This window comes from Aythya marila (assembly GCF_965140915.1).
Source record: "Aythya marila genome assembly, chromosome: 4".
NCBI lineage: Eukaryota > Metazoa > Chordata > Aves > Anseriformes > Anatidae > Aythya > Aythya marila.
In genome coordinates, this window is record NC_139045.1 from 52,759,887 (window position 1) to 52,780,188 (window position 20,302).

At 42.7% G+C, this 20,302-nt stretch overlaps 1 protein-coding gene across 2 annotated transcripts; it reads right to left on the bottom strand.

The window, feature by feature from the left end:
- Positions 1 to 619: 619 nt before the first annotated feature.
- On the bottom strand, positions 620 to 19,295 carry RHOH (ras homolog family member H). Of its 2 annotated transcripts, none has more exons than XM_082758568.1 (2): positions 18,809 to 19,295; positions 620 to 3,803 (listed from the first exon to the last, which is right to left on the bottom strand). In XM_082758568.1, exon 2 carries the CDS (start codon positions 3,574 to 3,576, stop codon positions 3,001 to 3,003), a length of 576 nt encoding a protein of 191 aa, XP_082614694.1. In that variant the 5' UTR covers positions 3,577 to 3,803; positions 18,809 to 19,295; the 3' UTR covers positions 620 to 3,000. The 2 variants fall into 2 exon arrangements, with proteins under 2 accessions (XP_082614694.1, XP_082614695.1); XM_082758569.1 differs by lacking the exon at positions 18,809 to 19,295 and adding an exon at positions 12,507 to 12,641.
- Between the last annotated feature and the right edge of the window lie 1,007 nt (positions 19,296 to 20,302).

Consider the following 20,302-nt stretch of genomic DNA (forward strand, 5'->3'; position numbering starts at 1 on the left):
CACACCAGCTCTAGGATGCACAGCGAAGAGTATATCAAGCCACTCCTGAATTCCCTCTGCATCCCATATTGCCAGCTCAGGGAGGCCCATCCATTTTGCTTCAGCAAGTTGCAATGAAAAATTCATCATTTTATAACATATTATCACAAGCTTTGTGAAGCCAATATAGATAGAATGGGATTTTGAATTATGGTGTGAACATTTTCATCCAGCTTTTTCTGACACAACAATTCTTTGGAGCTTTCTGTTCCCCAAATCCCAGCATCCTGTGATGGATACCATAGCAGGGCATCCTGGCATAGCAGTTACTGTTTGTCAACACATAAAAACAGCAGCATAAATTGTTGTAAGCAAAGCTTAACAGAAAGAAAGAAAGAAAGAAAGAAAGAAAGAAAGAAAGAAAGAAAGAAAGAAAGAAAGAAAGAAAGAAAGAAAGAAAGAAAGAAAGAAAGAAAGAAAGAAAGAAAGAAAGAAAGAAAGAAAGAAAGACAGACCACACACACACACCACCATATAATAGAACATGCTGGCAAAAAATGTTTCAAAAAATGTTTCACATTGATGAAAACAGACATTAAATCAGGTAGTGAAAAAGGGACCATAACAAGAGTGATATTTTGCACATGTTCTTTAATGTTCAAACAGTAACAATGGCTACTTTTAAATTAGGGTTGAGGGGAAAAAAAAAACTTTCGGTGAAGACGCATTACAAGAATTGAGATATAGAAACATTTCTTCCAAAAGCCAAAATATTTTTAACTGAAGACTGCAAATACCTAGCTACTTCCGTAACACAGCATAAGTTATCAGGCGGTTCGGGTTCTTTTACAAACACGTCAGTTTTAGTGTTTCAGGGGGCAAAGGATTTGCAATATACACTTAAAGTTTTAAAAAGAGAGGGGTCAGAAAGAGAGGAGTACGGGAAAGATGGGTTGTGATGGGAGCCCTCATCTTGTGTACTCAGATGCAGAAGCTTGCAAAGATTTGAAGCTGATATAGACACCTCACATGAGTCCAACATGTTTTAATGACCAGAAGCCTCCCTTGGAATAAGGTCGATGAGTGGTAAACATTCACCAGGCTGGGAGCTGTCGTGACTACAACTTCAAGTGTCCTACACACCACTGCTATTCAAGGTGATCATGATGCAGATACTTGCTCACCTACATCACAAATGAGATCTTCTCTAGGATTTGGAGGAGGACGATTTCATTTGGAATTTCTCTTTATGGAGAAGCTCAGAGGTATAACAGAGCATGGAGAAGAGCACACAACTGATTTTTTAGGGATAAACTATAGGTAAATTAGAACCCAGCTATAGATTATTTTCTCAGTAGGGTAACTCCTGAATTCCCACCTTGGATTTGACTTAGAAAAGCCATTGCATCCATTCCTGTTGCAACACATGAGTCAGGGTTTAGTCAGAACAGATGCTGCTCGTTCTCTTGGGTTCCCCACGGAGAAGGAGAATCATCCTACGGTTTTGTACACCATCCTCCATGGCAGTGTGCTATAGGCCCCTCAAGGGCCAGTTCTGAGTTAGTTGAAGTTCTGAGCTAGCTGAAGAACAGGGAGGGCAGCAGAAACCTTACAGATGAGACAGGTCTGCAAAATCCGAGGGATGATGTGGGGCAGCGGGTTTGGTGCAGATAACATGAGGAAAAGGGGGCACCACAGCTCACAAGGAATGTACAACAGGGCAGGTTGACCCCCTACATCTTCCAGCAGAGTCCTCTTAGACACCCGGAGTTTCCACCTCCTTAGCCTGGCTTTCTGTGCAGGAGGGTAGCTTGGCCCAAGCCGGTATGCCAGGATTTGATGCTCAGACCTGCCAAGTTCCCCAGGGTGCAAAACCTGCTTTGCTTCATAGAACCCAGGCAGTTACTCTTACCATTCAAACCCCCCAAAAATGTTATTTAGCCTTCTAAATATGCACGTTCAACATTGCCACGTACTTAGTTTTTTACTATAGTAGGTCACTGGTTTCACTAAAACCACAGTTTATTAAAAAATGTACTAAAATATTGTGAGAATTTTAGTGCTCATGAAAAAATACCTTTCATCCCTGGAGAATGAAATCGTTTGCCTCCAAAACTATGTCGGAGACATGAGAGGTGAAGATAGTACAGATTTGTCTCTGCCACCCCACCCATGTGTCTAAACAAGCCCTGACTGCAAGCCAGCCCTTCTGGGGTTGTAATTAGGTCAGGTCTAGGAAGAATTGAGTTATGTTCCTCCTGTTTCATCCTGTTTTTGACCTGAGGTGGTCTCCATTTTCCTAGGAAGAGGACTATGATAACAATATAAATCTCACAAGGCCATGGGACAACTAACAAATATCTACCAAATACGTTTTAATTGCTCCTACGCTGGACATGCTGGGCTCAGTCACTGTTGTGCAGTAACTAAGGCATGTGTAAGAAGTGGTCGGCTTGCCTGCAGGCCATTTATTGTATGGATGATTTGCTTCTGTGGTTAGGTAGAGGAAGAACTTCCAAAATATGAGGAAGAACTTCCAAAATACGAAAACAAAGTGTCAGGATTTTACAACAGCAAAAACAAGACTCTTTTAAATAGATATACAACGGTCATGTTTTATATGTTAAGTTCTTAGAGTAAAAAAAAAAATCTCTACATAGATATATCAAGGGGAGGCTGATCCAGGCAGAAGTTTGTCATTAAATAAATGCAAACAAACCACCAACTGAGGAACACCAGTAACAAAATCAGCACGGCTATGGTCCGTAAATCCTCCAGTCCAGGACAGCAAAGTCCAAGCACAGGGCTGCATTCCCCTGCACCCGTCATTTTTAGATAGTGCCCGTGTGTGTGTTGGGTGGGGGAACAGATCAGAGAGAGCACGCATCTGTCTTAGCAGGGGCACCTGCACTGTGGTCCTGCCAGGAGTCCTCCTTTGGTTCACCCCCCGTTATCTCTGCCACAGTGTCTCTGTGAGAAGACAGAGAGAACGAACGCAGGCGAAACCACCGCCGGCAGCCCTCAGAAGATCTTGCACTCGTTAATGGAGAAGAGCTTCCGCCTGTTCTGCCTTTTGGCTTGGTTGACTGCTGTCCGCACGGCATACTCGAACACCTGCTGCACGCCGCGGTTGCTGAGGGCAGAGCACTCCAGGTAGCCCTTGGCTCGCACGTCCTGGGCGAGCCGCTTCCCGTCCATCGGGCTGATGCAGGAGGAGCGGTAGGGCCCCGTGTCGCGCTGGTCAGTCTGAGTGGCCACCACCAGCACGGGGATGCGGGGCAAGTGGTTGCGGATCTCGCCGATCCACTTGTTCCTCAGGTTTAGGAAGGAGCTGTGGTTCGCCACCGAGTAGCACATTAGCACCACATCTGCCTGCTGGTAGGAGAGGGGGCGAATGCCTTTGAAGGCATCGCTGCCAGACGTGTCCCAGAGACCGAGGCTAATCTGTACTCCATCCATGAAGACATCCACTCCGGTATTTTCATACACAGTGGGTCTGTAGGCATCTGGAAAAGTCTCGGAGGTGAAACGTACCAAGAGAGATGTTTTCCCCACCGCAGAGTCCCCCACCAGCACACACTTGATTGAATCCAGCATTTTGTTAACGTCCAGGGCCAAGAGCACTGTCTCGGCACAGCAGAAGCACGATGCAGAGATGCAGTGGTCTTGGGGGCTCTCTAGATAACTTCTATTTGGTGAGAACCCATCCAAATGTCTTTACTCCTCAAGACTTGATTGTGTCACTTGAGTCTAAAATCCCCTTTTCTCCCACACGGCTCTGCGGTGCTGTCAGTTTTAATTCTTCAGTGAGTCAAGCGATGTTTCTGGAAGAGTAAAAATAAAATTTAACATTTGCAACCCACAGTGAACAGGTTATTTTCCATCAAGATAAAGTTCCTTGGACACATCCTTGGACGGCCGTGGGGATTACCCCACATGGAGGACGCTGAACCCTGCCGTCCCTCCCAGCCGGCAGCGTATGTAGCTGCCTTTTTGATGCTTCACAGGGATAACAGTCCTATCACCCCTGCTGTTCTGCACTGAGACCAGCTGTTTTTTCCCTCCAGTTTTCTAAAGAACTAATAAAATCAAGTTAACTTGGTACAATCTTACTGAGCTGCTTTTAGTGAGACATTTCCTGCCTCTGAATTTCATCGAGACTGCAAAAATCCTGAATTCCTCCCAACCCATCAGTTCAGATTCCCTTGAAAATATAGCCCTGCCCCTAAAGACAGCCATGAGAAGAAAAAAATATCACTTCATGAACTGATTTGACTATGTAAGCAATCCTATAATGAGCAGCGATGCCAAACTGCTTGCGACGAGGAAAGACCTCAGATGCAGATCTTGACTGACATGAACCTTAACAGTTTTCAAAAGAAATGTGGGATGCGCAGCGAAAATACCAAAAAAAGTTCAAAATGTTTCTTACAAATCACTTCCAACAAGCAAGATAACACGAGCCAAAGCAAGCCACACCACCAGTGTTGCCCCAGTCAGACAATTTCATCTGAAGGAGATGCAGCTGCCCTGACATTTAGTCTCTTGAAAAACCAAACTGAGAGTAACTCTTCGTAGTGTGCAATTGCTTTTGAGCTCCTGCCAGCATTCAGTAAAATTTTCCTATTTTGAAAGCATTTGTCTCTTCCCCACTGGCTGTGTGCAAGATTCGCTGCTCACACGGGGCTGCACACAAAACGCTACAAAATTCACCAACTGCAAAACCGAAGGAAAATTAGTTCTGCTCAACAAAACTGGTTAAAACAAAATATCGCTGGATAATTTCAAAATTTCCTGCTAGCGTTACACAGGCAATATATTTCTGTCTCTGTCACATATGGACAGAGAAGTCGGACTGTGGGTTGTTTGCACAGAAATGAATGAGGGCCACCAGACGCATCTCCACCACCTTACAGTAACGCTCTCCAGGTTTGCCACCTTAACCCCACCACCGCACATTTCGAGTACGCTCAGAGTTTCGTCTTACTTCACAGAGGGGAAAAACAAAGGGAAAGAAGAGAAGAGTGCTGGGCAAGCTTAGAGAGCACATGGCACAGGCGCTGACAACTGCTGCTGGCAACTCCCCTCCTTCCATTTTGCAACAAGGCGGCCTCCTACCTCCTTCCGTGCTGCCGGCGTGCCCGCGTTCCTCCCACCCGACACCCCGGCCAACAGACGATGTGTGAGGGCCTGGCTGGAGCACGTTGCTTTATAGAGGCGGCGCCGAGGCTGTGGGGCAGCTCTGTGCTCGGCAGGGTGACGAGGATCTGCAGGAGACATTGCGACAGGCGGCGCTTCCTGGCCTGCGCGCACGGCCACACGCTCGTCATCTCAGCTCATTTCTGGGAAGCAGGATAGAGGCTGAGGCAGGTATTCATTCCTGCCTGCTGGGAAACGAGCTGCCCCGTGAGTTAAAGGTGGGGTGGCGGCCACTGGAAATTCGCTTTTCATGCTTCATCTGAGCCCTACTCCATTCCCCAAGCAAGCTCTCAAGGGAATTAGAGAAGGTATTTAAAAAATCCAGCTATGACAATTCAAAAAGTACGCACAGGATATGTGGTCCAACTACTTAAGTGCATCATCATCTTTCCTATGGGGTATTCTACTTCAAAACTGTGTCAGCAGTACAGTTTTAAAACACCACCATTCACCACAAGCTGGTAGTGTGTGATTCAGAAAAAAGCATGTGCTCACAGGAGAGTTAGCGTGTACCAGGTCTTCTCCTTGGAACAAACATTTCTTTGGTGCAAGTAGTCTTTAATGCCTTTAGCCTCATTATTTTATTTATATTTGAATGTGGGAAAAAGTTGGAATGCCCGAAGCATGACTTTTCACAAATGCCGACAAATCATAAATTTCATAAAAGCCAAAATAGAAGAAGATGGATAAAAAGACTGTTCTGTTACTCAGCTTGAAGATAACCAGGCCTGATTTTGTTAGCTATTTTGAAAAGAAAATATATAAATGATTAAAGCCGAAAAAAAGGGTTTTGAGAGCTAGTGTACATAGCTAGTCGACACACGCAATCATAAAAGATGAAATAGCGTGACAGCGCGGCTACGTTTTCAAAGCAAATTGTTTTGGGTCTATAAAAATGCACTGCACATAACCTACTCTGCTCCAGAGGACAGACTGCAGTCAGCGGTCCCCATCTTGCTTTTGTTCGCAGCTTGCTGGAGTTCAGGCATCAGCTCGTATTGTTGGGATACTGAAGAGCTATTCTAAACTATGCACATAGCCTGTCACTGACACAGCCTCAGGATAGGAGAGGATGAGTTAAAATAATTATACAAGTTCATCTCAATTAGTGGAAAAACCTTTAGATGAGACATCAGTAGAAAACTGTGTCCTTTAGAGGACAGGCCAGTACAGGGCGCTGCTATGCACCAGTATACAGCCGGTTGTGTAAATATTTGCAAAAGCTTTTTGTTCCCTTTTCTCATATTATATATGACAATCCTGCTCTGACAGTCCAGCATACTACACCCATTAAAAGACTGCACAAAACCTTCTAATCATGGACAGTTGAGTCTAACCTACTGCAGGATTTGTTCCAACACTTTGGTTTGCCTTATTTTACCAATTTTATCAAGTCTATGTTGTAATTCCAGAAACGTGTATTTTCTTTTACACTATTTCGATGTATGGTTTCATCACTTGTAAAAACAAAAAATTTACTTAAATAATATGGTGAGAGCTTTTATAATGTCAAGTGTGAGAATTTATGTCTAATTCTGATACAGTCATTATGAATAGCGACCCTATGTATTTGGGGATTAGCTTCGAAGCATACTCTTGCACAGTTTCGGATAGAACCCAGTTTCTCCAAAGATACCGTATTGTCTATGAAACTATGTCTCTGCAATGCTTTGCTTCGCTTTCCCATTTTTCTCGCCCTCTGTCTGAAGCAGAGGGCCTCACGCGGGTGTGAGGTTACAGTGCCCTGAGGTAATGACAGAGGCATCACCCCAGGCACCCACAGCAGAGGCAGCCACCTCCCCAAAACCCTTCACAGCCTGCAGGGTTGGGGTTTCTGGTGGAGGCAGAGAGCAGAGTTGTGGCCTGTCCTTCCCTGAGAGCACGGACAGCACCACAGGGCCGTGACAGAGCCCCACAACAGCTGCTCTGTGGGATCCCTCTGGACAGCACGATGCTGCAGTGCTCGTACCCATGGATTTTATTCCTATCACGAGGTCCTGTTTCACTGCTTTCAAGCAAGCTGCCTCAGGCCTGGTCCTGATGCTGTGCATTTGGCTGTCTTTGCTCAGCCCAGCAGTCCCACACAGGTAAATGCCTCACATGTGGTCGTGGATGAATATGATATGGGATGCGACAGTATGGGAGGAGGAGCAGAGCAGCTCCAGGCTCCTTGAGGGTGGAGGATTCACATGAAAATACATCCGCAAAACACTAATCTAATGTTTGTTGAAACAAATCTACCAATGCACAAAAGCAGGACTGCTTGTATCAGAAGGAGTAAGTGTGTTGGCTGAACCAAATGGGATTTTAATTTCTGCCTGAAACATTTCTGACTTCTACTACAAGGTTACTGTGAGCATGGCTCACTGTGGTGAAACACCTGCAGGGAGCGGACAATGCCTTATGATGGGAGAAAAGCTAAAGGGTCAGGATCTCCTGATTTCAAAACCCTCTCTTGTGTATTGTGCAGCACCAGGTAGGCTGGGATTCGGAAGGGATGAGCTCATACAGAATCAAAATCATGCAGGCAACACAACAGGCTTCTCAGATACTGCACTGATCTGGCAGCCACAAAATGCTTCAGAGAGTTAAAGCAATTAACATGCTATTATTGTCATTATCCGGTCCCTACCACATTTATGTCTTAGTACAGTTCCTGTTGATATCAGGATGAAAGCAGGCTAATTTTTCATCTTGAACACTGTGTACAGTAGCTCTTGAAGAAAACTGATGTTGCAAGGAAGTAAAAATATTTGTACTAATAAAAAAAAATAAAGGTTGAAAACCACTGGAGAGACTTCCAGTGGCTGTGCAATGCTCGATTGCACATATTGGCTTTGCCTGCATGCATTAATCCTCGCGCAGTCCCACCTCACACGGAGATGGGGTCTGCAGAAGCGTGTCTACAGCACATCTCCACTGTGTTGGTTATAATCAATGCTCATTCCAACTGCACTGCAGATACGTAAAAACTTCAAGTGTGTCTCTTGCTTAGAGGCCCTTAAGGAGAGGAAGGAGATACGGAGACTATTGTCACTGACCAGAACAGCGCACGGCTTTATACCTTCACCTCCATGGGTGCCCTGAGTGCTGCAGGGTGCAGGTGGGGCCTGAGAGCAACTCCCGTGAGCAGGAGGAGGAAGAGAAGGAAGAGGAGAAGGGGAAGGAGGAGGAGGTCTGACAGAAAATCAAGAAAAGTCAGACAAACTGTGAGGGGCAGCACCCAGAAGATGCAGCAGGGAGATATTTGGCCCCCCTTACGAAGTCCCCATGGACACTGTGGAATGTCTGGATCACCAGGTCACCAACATCATGCTACCATGTCTTCAACTCCATGGGCAAACTGTACTTGCTCTGTTCAGACACAAACCTCCAGACTGCTGCAGGGGCCTGTGCTGCCGCAGCCCAGGGCTGCTGCAGACTCGTACATCAGCTGCGGCCTGCCTGGAGCCTGCTGCTGGTCTGCAAGCCGCTGGCCCCTTGCTGCAGTTTCCTGTCATGTAATCATTAACCTGATGCTCTGACATTCATGTTAGCTACCTCCTGTATTTTGACCCCATTTTAAAATGATTTTGGTCTATAGTACTAAGTAACCCCGGCCTTGTCAGTCTAGGAAATAGCCTCTCATCTTCTCAGCGTCACCATTTCAGTCCACAGTGCCATTCCGTGGTGGTACCGCTGCCATGAAGGGGAACTGGCGCACAGCCCACACCTTTGCAAGATGCTGCATATTTTCCCCAAACTACTCCATCAAAAAAATCTGCATTCAACCCACTCACTTTCCAAGCAGACAACCGCAGCATCCATCCGTATTCCCTGGCCCAAGAGCAAGACAGCAGGTTATTTGGTTGCTGGTGCTTCAGTCACCTGGTGTATTTATGATATAGACAGATTAACTGCCAGGTTATCTCTCAATGTGTTTTTCTATTCTAAAGAATTATGAAGATGCAGAGAAGCTTGGATGAGAGCCGCTATACAGATATTTTATCCCTAAGTACAATCGTACCCGCAGTGGCTTCCTAAAGCTAGAAGAGCAAGCAACATGCAACGAGTCCATATGGTCAAAGTCAGGATGTCTTGTCATGTCATGTCATGTCATGTCATCTCATCTCATCTCATCTCATCTCATCTCATCGCAAAAAACAATTTTCTTCCAGAGTAAAAAATAAAAATAAAAAAAAATTGCAGTCATAAATACCTAGAAATTTTTCTGTCATTCCCTTATTCGCCAAACTGAAATTCTGTTCTTCTTTTAGAATTTCAATGTTTTATTTTGGAAAAAAAAAAATGTAAAACTGAAATTCTAAAAAAAAAAAATCTAATTCATCAAATTTGAAGAATGGACCAACACTTTCTTAGGAACCTTTACAAAAATCACTGCTGGATCAATACAAAACCTGAAAATAAAAACCTCAGTTTCTTTGTTTGGCAGTTTTAACAACTGAAACTGAAGAAAAGGTTTTATGATCAAATATTCAGTCACGTTGCCAACTTTGTTATTAACCAGGGAACACAAGACATCAGATTTAAAAGAAAAACCCTCATATTGAGACCGGGGAATCTTGCTATGAAACAATGACAAAGTCAGACCAATGCTATTTGGAATGATATATGAAGTCCAAGTAAATGGATGAAAGCTTTTCTTGTAAGTAAATGTACATATTTACACACTTGCTTACAAAGATGAACATAAGTATAAAGCTGCATAATGTTGTCGTTTAAATTAAAAATTGGTAGTTCGTTACTTTAGTAACAGTACCATAATTAGTACATATAAGCAATGGATAATGACTCTTCTGAAGATCTATTCAATTTACTATAGTCACTGAGAAAAACTATTCAACTCTCATTTTAGTTAACCAATTAAATAAAGAAAATACTTATTTTATCTTCAAGAGCCCTTTATTTGTGACTAATCACACCTTAATTCAGCTACTTACAGATTAGGCATGAACATAAGTAATTAGAACTACTCGAAAAATTATCAAAAACTCTGTAAGACTCTCTTGTATCAGTCAGAGATCCTAAATCCAACAGAATTCAATTCAGCTGTGTTAAGTACCTGCTGCAAAATTCAATCTATGAGTCTGAAGTCTTTTTTTTTTCCCGTGTTTATGGCATGACAGAGTAAATTACAGACTATGCAGTATTCGAGGTGCTACAAGGCTTTTTAAAAACTGACCCATTTTCAGGAGAAAGGTTGCATCCTCTCCAAAGTAAAATTTGGGTAAGCCTGTTGTAGGGAATTAACCCCTTCACAGCCAACTGATCCATGTGCCATCCTCAGCCTGGCCCAATACCCTCCAAAGTCAGCAGAAATGGAGCAGCATGTCGTGCCCAACGTGCTGCACATGCTCTTGCACTTACCAAGCATTTCCATCTGTACGATACGGGGTATGTCACCTTCCTTCCCACCCTCCTCTGTGATAGCTTTTCTTCTCTGCTCTTAAACAGTGAAGAAATTCTTGAGTCTCAGCACACATGCGGCCTGAAACGGAGCAGCTGATGTGCAAATGTCACACGTGTGTGTGTGTTCGAGCATTGACATTTGCCAACCATCTGTCCGTCTGCATTCCCTCATAGCTCTGGTTTGGTACACACACACACACACATATATATACATATACATGTAAGTATATATATTCACCACTGGTATAGAACTACTTTTGGGTCCAGATGGACATACAGATATGCTTGGAGATGAACATGGATAAAGCGCTACATGCAGACTACAGTGCTATTGTCCGTACCCATGAAAAGCCACCCGGTGTATCAGAATGGACTCCCAGTTATAAAGCAAATGTCCCCCACAAGCCTAACTGCACTGCGACCGAGCTGATGGATCGATATTCTAGGTTGCATAAAATTTGATAATTGACTTCAATGAGACTACTGTGTGTGTAGAATTATTCACATGTGGAAAGGTTTGCAGCTTTGGGCCCCAAACCACTTCAAATTTTTCATGCCACATCCTCTTTTAACACAGTTCACCTTTCTTGAAGTTTGAGACAAATCAAAAGGGCACTTACAACATATTTTTGTAGATTTTTTTTGCAGGCTTAACTCTTCGATTCTTTTGTTTTGCTTTGTTTTTGTTGTTTGGTGTTGGTTTTTTTTTTTTTTTTTTTGGCTGATAAAATATGAAGTATTCTTTTATTTACAATCTCTAACAAAGATTGCAATCTCTTTCCAGAAAGAGTAGCCCTTTCTCTGTTTCTGCTTGGACATTTTTGACCGTCTGCACATTTGGATATAGTCATAAAGTATCAATTTTCTATACATACATAACTAATATTCATTAGTTTAAAATAAGCATTGTAATTTCTTGCATAATGATGTATTATTTGATGTCTGAATGCAAAAGTGTATACACACATATGCAAAAATATATTTTAAAAAGCATATATTTAAAAAAAATAACTATTTTTTAAAAATTAACCATGAATTATACATCCATATACAAAATATTATGTCTATATATGCATGCATGCTTGTGTATCTACATATGTATCTAGATACATCTACATAGATATGTATGTTCATGTACACTGGTATTTGTTCATTGCAGACTTTGCTATAGATCGGCATACGAAACACATACATGTACATTCAGTTTAAGATATCTCACCCTCATTTTAAAACCTGCATGTACATTTTGCATCAAACAATGGATGTGTTATCGAAATGAGTTGAAATTAAAATTTAAAGACCATGGTCTTTAAATTACCTTATTTCTACATATAGGTATGCATGTGTGTTTGTATACACACACAGAAATGACTGCTCAGCTAGATCTGGATAACTAGATCTGCACTAACATAGATATAACTGACAGATCATAGAGTCTTTCACGTGCAAATAAATATATAGAAATACATTTTAAATAATTACTTTTCTACTGTATATGCAGCTGTTAAATTTTTTAGACACATCTTTACAATTTGTAATGATAATTTGTTGTTAAGGAGATGCATCAATTTGTACAAACTCCTGCAGATGTGTAGCGTGGTAAAATGCCAAAGCTAACAACCGCCAACCCCACATACACACCTGCATTCACAGGCGAAAGGGGTTTTTCTCCCTCAGGGCCCATGTCGAGCCCACTGCAGCAGAGAGGGCTGCCTTCAACGTGTTTCAGCTTTAACCAGGGGTAGGACTGCGCTTCTCTCCCTTGCTTGCACAGTACCCAACCCTCTTGACCAGGTTCTTTAAACACTACGAAGTAATCAACATTAGCAATATAAGTAACAGCTAATATATGAACACTACAGGTGGCATAACACCCTCTCAAGAGCTGGAAAAAAAAAAAATGAAAAAAAACATCCCACCATTTCTCCTCTGCCCTCCACGGATCTCTCACAAGATTGCCAAGGTTACTTTCCGAGGTCTGTTTGGGTTTGACTTTGCTCAGTTTTTACCTATAGCAAAGTAAGGAGGTTCTCAAGCCCAGATCTTCTCCCCTAACCTCGGGAGGTTCTCCGTGTTCATTAAGTTCAGTATTTGCATAAGACTGATTTCAGTGGGAGGTCAAGGTGGAAGAGGAAAATGTTAGTTAGAACAGAATTATCCAAAGTTTGACAGAAGATTTGCATGTTTTGTGATAAGAATAAAATGTATTGAATGTATACAGGTTTTGAGCAGCAAATAATAAAGCATCATTTGATCAAACAATTCAGAATATTGCCTTCTTGTTAAAATATGTTGTTTGTGGGTTTTTATTATTATTATTATTTTACTACTTGGGAAGAACACGTATTTACTGCATGTCACTGTTCAGTCCTGTCCTGATGAATGCTAACCTTCTCGAGTTAATGAGCAAAGCCAGGATGAAGTAAGCAACAGTAATTTGATTGTTTTTTTATTTTATAACACTGAGAAACTGGCTGAAATTTTTAACTTTTCCCCTAAGGAGAGCCAGCAACAAAAAGGTTTCTCTTGCCTCTGTACATATTAGACTATTTAAAACCATAGTCTAGATTTCAGCCAGAGGGAAAGTGCCATTCTTCTGAGTTCATTTCTTAAATTTTATGTGTATGTGCACATATGTTAAAACGTTACAAATTTTGAGTGCTTGCTTGGAAATAATTTCAATCACTTTGCAGGTAGAAGGCACAACACAAAACATGCGATTGTCACGACTCTTCTTGCATTTGTTGATTTAAGGTCTTTTTTCATTTATAAAACAAATTAAAAGGATAAAGCAGTTGCCTTCCCCTGTCTATCCCACAACTCAGTATTCCTACATTGTACCTGGCATAAGAATAAAAGCAGAGTTAATATATATTTTTATGAGATAGGTAGAAAAATATTTTTCTTGCTAAATAGCTTCCTTAGAATTCCTTAATTGTAGTAAATTAAATTAAATGGGTATGCCTACTTGCCTACAATAAATTGCCTACATCCTATGCTCGGTTATGAACACAACAATTGAAATTGTCCTTTAAAGAGTTCTCTTTTTTTTTTTTTTTTTTTTTCCTGGAATTGGTACAGATTTTACCTGGCAGTTCATTGATTTATATCTTACAGCAACCATATGCCAGAACAGACTATATCTTTCAGGGCCTGTTTCCCTTCATTTTTCTCCGATTCCGGTATAAACTTAATCTCCTGTCACTTTTATATAAGATAATAAAACTTATAATACTGCAGACAGCACTGGGTCATATGCAATAGGTTAAAAGGAGAAAAGACTCTGCCACCAAAAGTAATATATAAATCCTTCTCACTTGTTCTTCACTTCAGTACTTTGTGAAGCCATTTCAGATACTTAAAGCTGACATATATTTGGCTTTCCGTTGGTTTAAAGATGCAAATCCCCACGTTTTGATAAATCTTACTGCAGAGTTTCTGTTTTTCAGAGGGAAGCATAGAAAGGAACATTTTACATTTTTCCTTAATTTTTACATATTTTGCATGAAAATGATCTCACAAATGAAAGGAAAAGATATTTTAGGAGAGCTACATTTGAGCATTATGCAAACATTTCCCATACTTTATTTTTGAATCCTGGGAGACTTGATTCAAACTCAGCTATTTTACACAACAGCTTTTCATCCAGAATTAAAACTCCGCTTGAAAGATACATGAATTTTAAAACCTGCATTGCATTTAAACTGATGAAAACAAAAGAAATTACATGAGGGATTTTTACGATACATGTTTTATAAAATATTTTTGTAGTGAGAAAACCACAAGTGCACAGATGATGAGAGGAAGTTAATAGATATTCAAATATGTCGCTAATTCAATAACTTTGAACTCTAAAGAATTTTCCATTTTTTAAGCACAGTTATTTGGTGGAAGAAAAAGAAAAAGAAAAAGAAGAAGAAGAAGAAGAAGAAGAAGAAGAAGAAGAAGAAGAAGAAGAAGAAGAAGAAGAAGAAGAAGAAAAAGAAGAAGAAGAAGAAAAAGAAAAAGAAAAAGAAAAAGAAAAAGAAAAAGAAAAAGAAAAAGAAAAAGAAAAAGAAAAAGAAAAAGAAAAAGAAAAAGAAAAAGAAAAAGAAAAAGAAAAAGAAAAAGAAAAGAAACAAGTTGCAAATAAACTGCATGTCCAAAGACATCTTTCAACAAAGAAGAACAAAAGGTTTTCTTTTTGGATGGAAAGGCTTCGTGTTATTTCAGTGACTGTGCACAGGAGATAACCAAGCAGCTAAGCTACGCGGTGGTCTTGTTCTCACACTTGTACAGTAGGACACCCAATGCTACCTCTATTTTGACATAAACCAGGATAACCTTCAAAAGCAAATGCCTGTCACTCATGAGGAAAAGAGGTATGACCAGCTGGTAAAACAACCCCAAATGGGTGAGCATCAGTTGTTGAGCCTACCACTCCACTGTACGTTTGTGTGTGACAAGTGACATGGAGCACTGTAAAAAACCACAGCCCTTCGTGCTGACTTCTGCCGGGCGAAGTGTTTGTTCCCTTTCCGACACACGTTGGGTCTTTCTTACGTGTTGTATCATCATGGCCCCCCTTGGAGAAAAAAAAAAAAAAAAACAAGCCAGAGCAAAATCCTGTGGTTTCCAGAAGGGTCATACAGCTGGTCATTACATCAGATAAAGGAAGCATGCCAGCTCAACACCACCTTCACCATTGAGGAATTTACTCTTCTCCGTGGCTTCTGAGCGTGAGGACTGCATATGATTCCTCGTGTGAAAAGAACAACTCTCCATTCTGTTGGAGAAACACGGGCACAGAGTGAGTGCTGAGGCCGCGTTCCTATCTCTCCGTCACCACAGCCTCCAGGCTTGCTGGGACAATTACTCCACACTACTCTGGCAGCTGCTCATTTTAGACCCGATACACCAAGGCCTCAACCAGTGAATTCCAGTGCTCACACTCAGTGCTACATTGCAGAGGATTTTCCGGCTCCGAACATCTCTCCTTCCACTGTCATCAAATCTTTGGGTAGATGAGGAAGGTTTTCCAATTTTTCACTGACATCAGAAATGAAGCACAACTAAATTCTGCCAAATATACATGAAACCACATTTGGTTTTGCAAAGAGCTGTGGAGAAGCCCACAGATTTTGTTGCTACAGTGCTTTGTTATATTTGTGTGATCCTGTGCAGGATTTTAAAGCATAATGCTTTAGCAGTGGGCTTGAGACAGCTGCAGCCAACTTCCTTTCTTGATTACTACACTGTGGCTATCCCAAGCCATAGTTCAGTTGTTAGGTGTTAGCTGTTTCCATATTGAGGAAACAGTTGAAAATTGCTGATTTAATAAAACCACACCACTGGCCAGAAAGTGAGAAGTTAATTTGGAATGATGTTACGGTGTGTGCTGTGATGCCTGAAATGTCACGTTAAGACTTTGAAACAGGCAAGTTATTCCTTTTATTTCTTCTCAAGCATTACAGAAAATAGACTATAATTGTTGTGTGATCAAATACAAATTGAATTAATCACCTGAACCATGAGTTCAGAAATATTCGCCTGTTTTTTAAATAAAGCTACAGAATCATAGCACCAACATTTTACGAAGAACATTGAGGTGTTTGTTTTAGAGAGAAGAGGTGTTTTCCAGTGAGAATCCTCTTCATTTACAGCTGTTACAGCGGCTGCTGCTATGTATTTAGAAAGGCACAGAAACAGCAGCAGGAGAAAGGGCAGACTCTCATCTCTCTGTCTAGGCAACCTCCAGACAGGTTATCTGAAAGTGCCACCAAAAAAGGCCACAGGCGCTTCCGCCGGTGCAGCCCCGCAGCTCTACAGGGTGGGCCAGCGGCTCAGCCTGCAAGGCCGCCAGCACAAGTTGTGCTCGTTTCCTGCAGGCTCTGGGTGCTCTGAGAATTGTCCGTGTACACCCCGAGGACTAATACAGCTCACATCTAGCTGTGTAACCGATTTCCTCCCCGATATCACTGCCACTGGCAGCTGTGATCAGATGCTGCTGCTTTAGGGCCAGCCCCTGAGACTGCTGGGCCCACACAGCAGGGAGAGGTCTTCCTTTTCATCCCCAAGTTCACACTCCCAGTGGAGCAGCTGAGCCAAGATCTGCTAAATTCTACATATAAACATTTTCTTCTGGAAGGTGGTCACTGGGCTGGAAAAGTATTTTAGTAACTTTCTGGAAGTATAGTTCTATCCTCACGGTTTTGCTGTGCTGCATGTAGGTACAATGATAGTCCTCTGACACAGGCGGTCATGGGAGGCCTGATTCTCCGCTGCCATGAGCCTATCTACTTTGGCACAGTAATTCCCTTAAAATAGGATTAAGTGGCAGTAATTTACAGCCACTTTGCCCTGCTGATGGACTATGAATTTGTGTCTTGCTATACATGAGAGTCAAGCCCATTTTTTCTGTTACAACTCTTTGCTCTGGACCTTAGACAGCAAGTAGAGGTTACATGATTTCTCTATGCGTACAGAACTACGTTTTTTCCTGGTTCCTGACACCCAAACCAGTGAATATATAACTTGGCATTAGACCTCACCAAGGCCTTGTCTCTCAGTGTAGTAGGAAGCAAGTGCACATGGGGCTTTTCCACCCAAGGCCCAAACGTGGTATCCTCATCAAGTCTGTGCCCAGTTTCACTCATTTGATACGTCTTCAGACCTGCCTTCAAAAACTGACATTAAAACACAGCCTAACGTCACGTAGGTGTATATGGGTGGTCTTTTCTACCGGAACGTTTGCAAACACCCATTGATCCGAATGGCGGGTTTTAGAGATGTAAAACATGAAGCCACACAGCGCAATGCACAATCCCACCTCACTCAGAAGCGCGTGACTTGATATTAAAATACGCCAGCAGACCTGCTTGATAACAAATAATCCCTCTTAACCTACCTTTCCCCACACAAGTGTTTTCCTCAGGGTAAATCCTGCGCTCAAGCTGGCGTCCTCCAGACGCCATGGCCCCACTCCCGCCCCATCCACAAAGAGAAACACAGCTTCGAGAAAAAGTTAGAAAGTCTTAAAGCCTTTTTTTTTCTTCTGGAAGCTGGTCACCGGGCTGGAAAAGTATTTTTAGTAACCTTCTGGAAGCATAGTTCTATCTTCACTGTTTTGCTGTGCTGCATGTAGGTATAGCGACTGTCCTCTTACACGGGCAGTCATGGGAGGCCTGAATGTTAGAAAGCCTTAAAGCTAGGTTCTGATTTTTCACAGGGACCTGTGCCAGAGGGACGGTTCCAGCCTCTGTAAGCTCCCTCTTCATTCACCTTTTAGATTACCTGTCTCTCATTGGCAATATGACAAGACCATCCTACTGCCAGACGCAGTTGGAGTGAGCAGGATCCAGCAACGTGTGTGCACAGGCGTGCACACGTGCGTGCGCACACACTTCTCTCTAATGGGATCCCACACCATGATCACGGCATGGTTGGCTCAGAAAGCAGCCGAGAAGATGCTGTGGGGGTGAGATGAAAGCAAAGAGCTACACGCGCGGCCATTTGGATGGCAGGCACAGCCCCTCCATCTCAGGGGAAGGCAGAGAGAGATGCCTGTTAACGCCCAACGGGGCATGGCTGCGGCGGCAACCGGAGCCCGTGACAGAGATGTCGGCAAATTACACATATTTCAAACCTCACTTCAGTCCTAAGAACCTGAATGTCACTTTTCTCAAATTCAAACAATAAAACTTACAACTAAATTTGCTTGGAAACTTTTAAGATGAAGCAGAACAGTTTCCCACTAATGATGAAATACTTCGCAAAGGAGGAACAAAGCCATCCTCTGAGTTTTAACATGCCTATCGCTCCTGCATTCATGTTTCTTACAACAGCAATGGGAATCGGAATCAGGCCCACCATTTTTAGAATAATTCATGTTTTCTCTCTTCTTTCTTCTGTCAGTTAACATATAAAATACTGGCATTGCCCAGCCCATCGCACCACTTTCTCTACTTTTATATGAGGGCTTTTTACGCTGAAGTGGAAACAAAACTCCAGAAGATCCATGACCTGGGTTGGGATTAGACAACTGCTTAACAGAATATCACAATATTGAATATTTAACGGATGGTATTAAAAGTAGAACTAATTACGTAGAACTAATTATGTAAATCCATTTCACAATGTTATTAATAAAAGTAAAACTAAAGATAATGGATTTGATTCAGAATATAAATTCACTTTACAACATTTAGAAAGGAAAAAAAAAAAAAAAAGACAAAGAACTTACCAGGCGCAGGAAGCTGAAAGAGGCTGTTGAAAAATAAACGTTACGGAAGTCAACTATTCTGGGCGAGATAGGGGAAGAAAAAAAGAAGAATGAAGACCTGTGTTCTTGGGTTTTCAGGCAGACTTTTTTTTAGCAGATTAGAAAAAATATATTATGTAGAAAGAAGAGGGGAAAAAAAAAAAAAGTAAGTGGTGAGCAGGGCCCTCTGCACCTACAGGCCAAATAAGTCCCGGAGACTGGGTCACTCATCCGGCAGCGGCAGTGACAGGGGACCCAGATGTAATATGACGAGAAATAGCGGAGTGGTTTAGGGTAAGTCAGCTTCCTGGTGAGAGCTCCTCGGCACTGCCTGTGTGGGTTTTGTTGTGGGTTGGCGTGTGAGCGCGAATGTCTTAATGTCTTTGGTGGCATGTAAAAACCCGCTCCTCGAAGCTGGGGGAGGGAGGCAGAGCCTGCAGCCTGCAGCACGCTCTCTCTTTGCAGGCTGCTGCTCCTCCGGCCGCCTCTGCTCCGGCTGCTGGAGGCATAGCACAGCCCCACGAGCAGGAGAAGAGGAGCAGAGCCACAGCTGCCCGGTGGTTCTGCACATGATTCACGTGCTGGTAACATGGTATGGTAACACTTGGCATGTTTTTGTGCAAGCTGGAATGACTCCCTGCTTTTAATAAAACACAGAGTGTGCCTTTCCCAGTACAGACAGCTTGAGCGGGCCGGGTTATCATCACTTCCAGCCTTCCTGCCACAAGGCTCCAATGCTAGTTTTGGGATTTCAAGTGCCTGGTCTACAGTCTGTACAGCAGGAACTATGAGCATTTCCCAGCTCCCATTTCCCAGCTCCCTGCATGTTCCTTCCTGACTCAAGCCCTGTGTGTATGGGGTTCCCTCTGTCCTTGCCACCCTTCCCATAGGGAGGACAGCTGGCTGCACTGGTCAGTGAACTACAAGAGGCTGCCCACGTTGGACGAGCAGGCAATGGCGCTGCCATCAGGGCATCCCTGTCCCAGACTCCTGAAGCAGCCAGAGAGCCCTGGCACAGCAGGATGGGGGCCCCCAAGTTGAATGCTGGGGGCCCCAGTCCTGACCAGCGCAGGGGGCTGGCTGGTCCTCAGCCAGATACACAAGCACAGGGTTGCCCAGCAGCTTCACAACCAGCCTCCGAGGCAGAAAAATGGAACCTGAGACCTTTCCAGAAAATATTTTGGTTTCATTGAAGCCATTCTTGACCATCTCTTGCTATGAAGTAGCAAGATCGGGCTGCCTCATCCAGGTCTAAAGCCATGCTTTTTGTATTCATTGCAGGAGGAGAAGCCTTTGGTGAAGAGAACTAGTGAATCTGTCCACATAAATGTTATGTTGGCATGATGCATTCCAATATAAAGTTATACTGCTTCCAAGAATGATTTAAAATCAACAAATTACAAGATAAAACAGAAAGGAAACAAAATGATAATTTATGTGAAACAAAATGATAATTTATGTGTAGATGAAACGCAG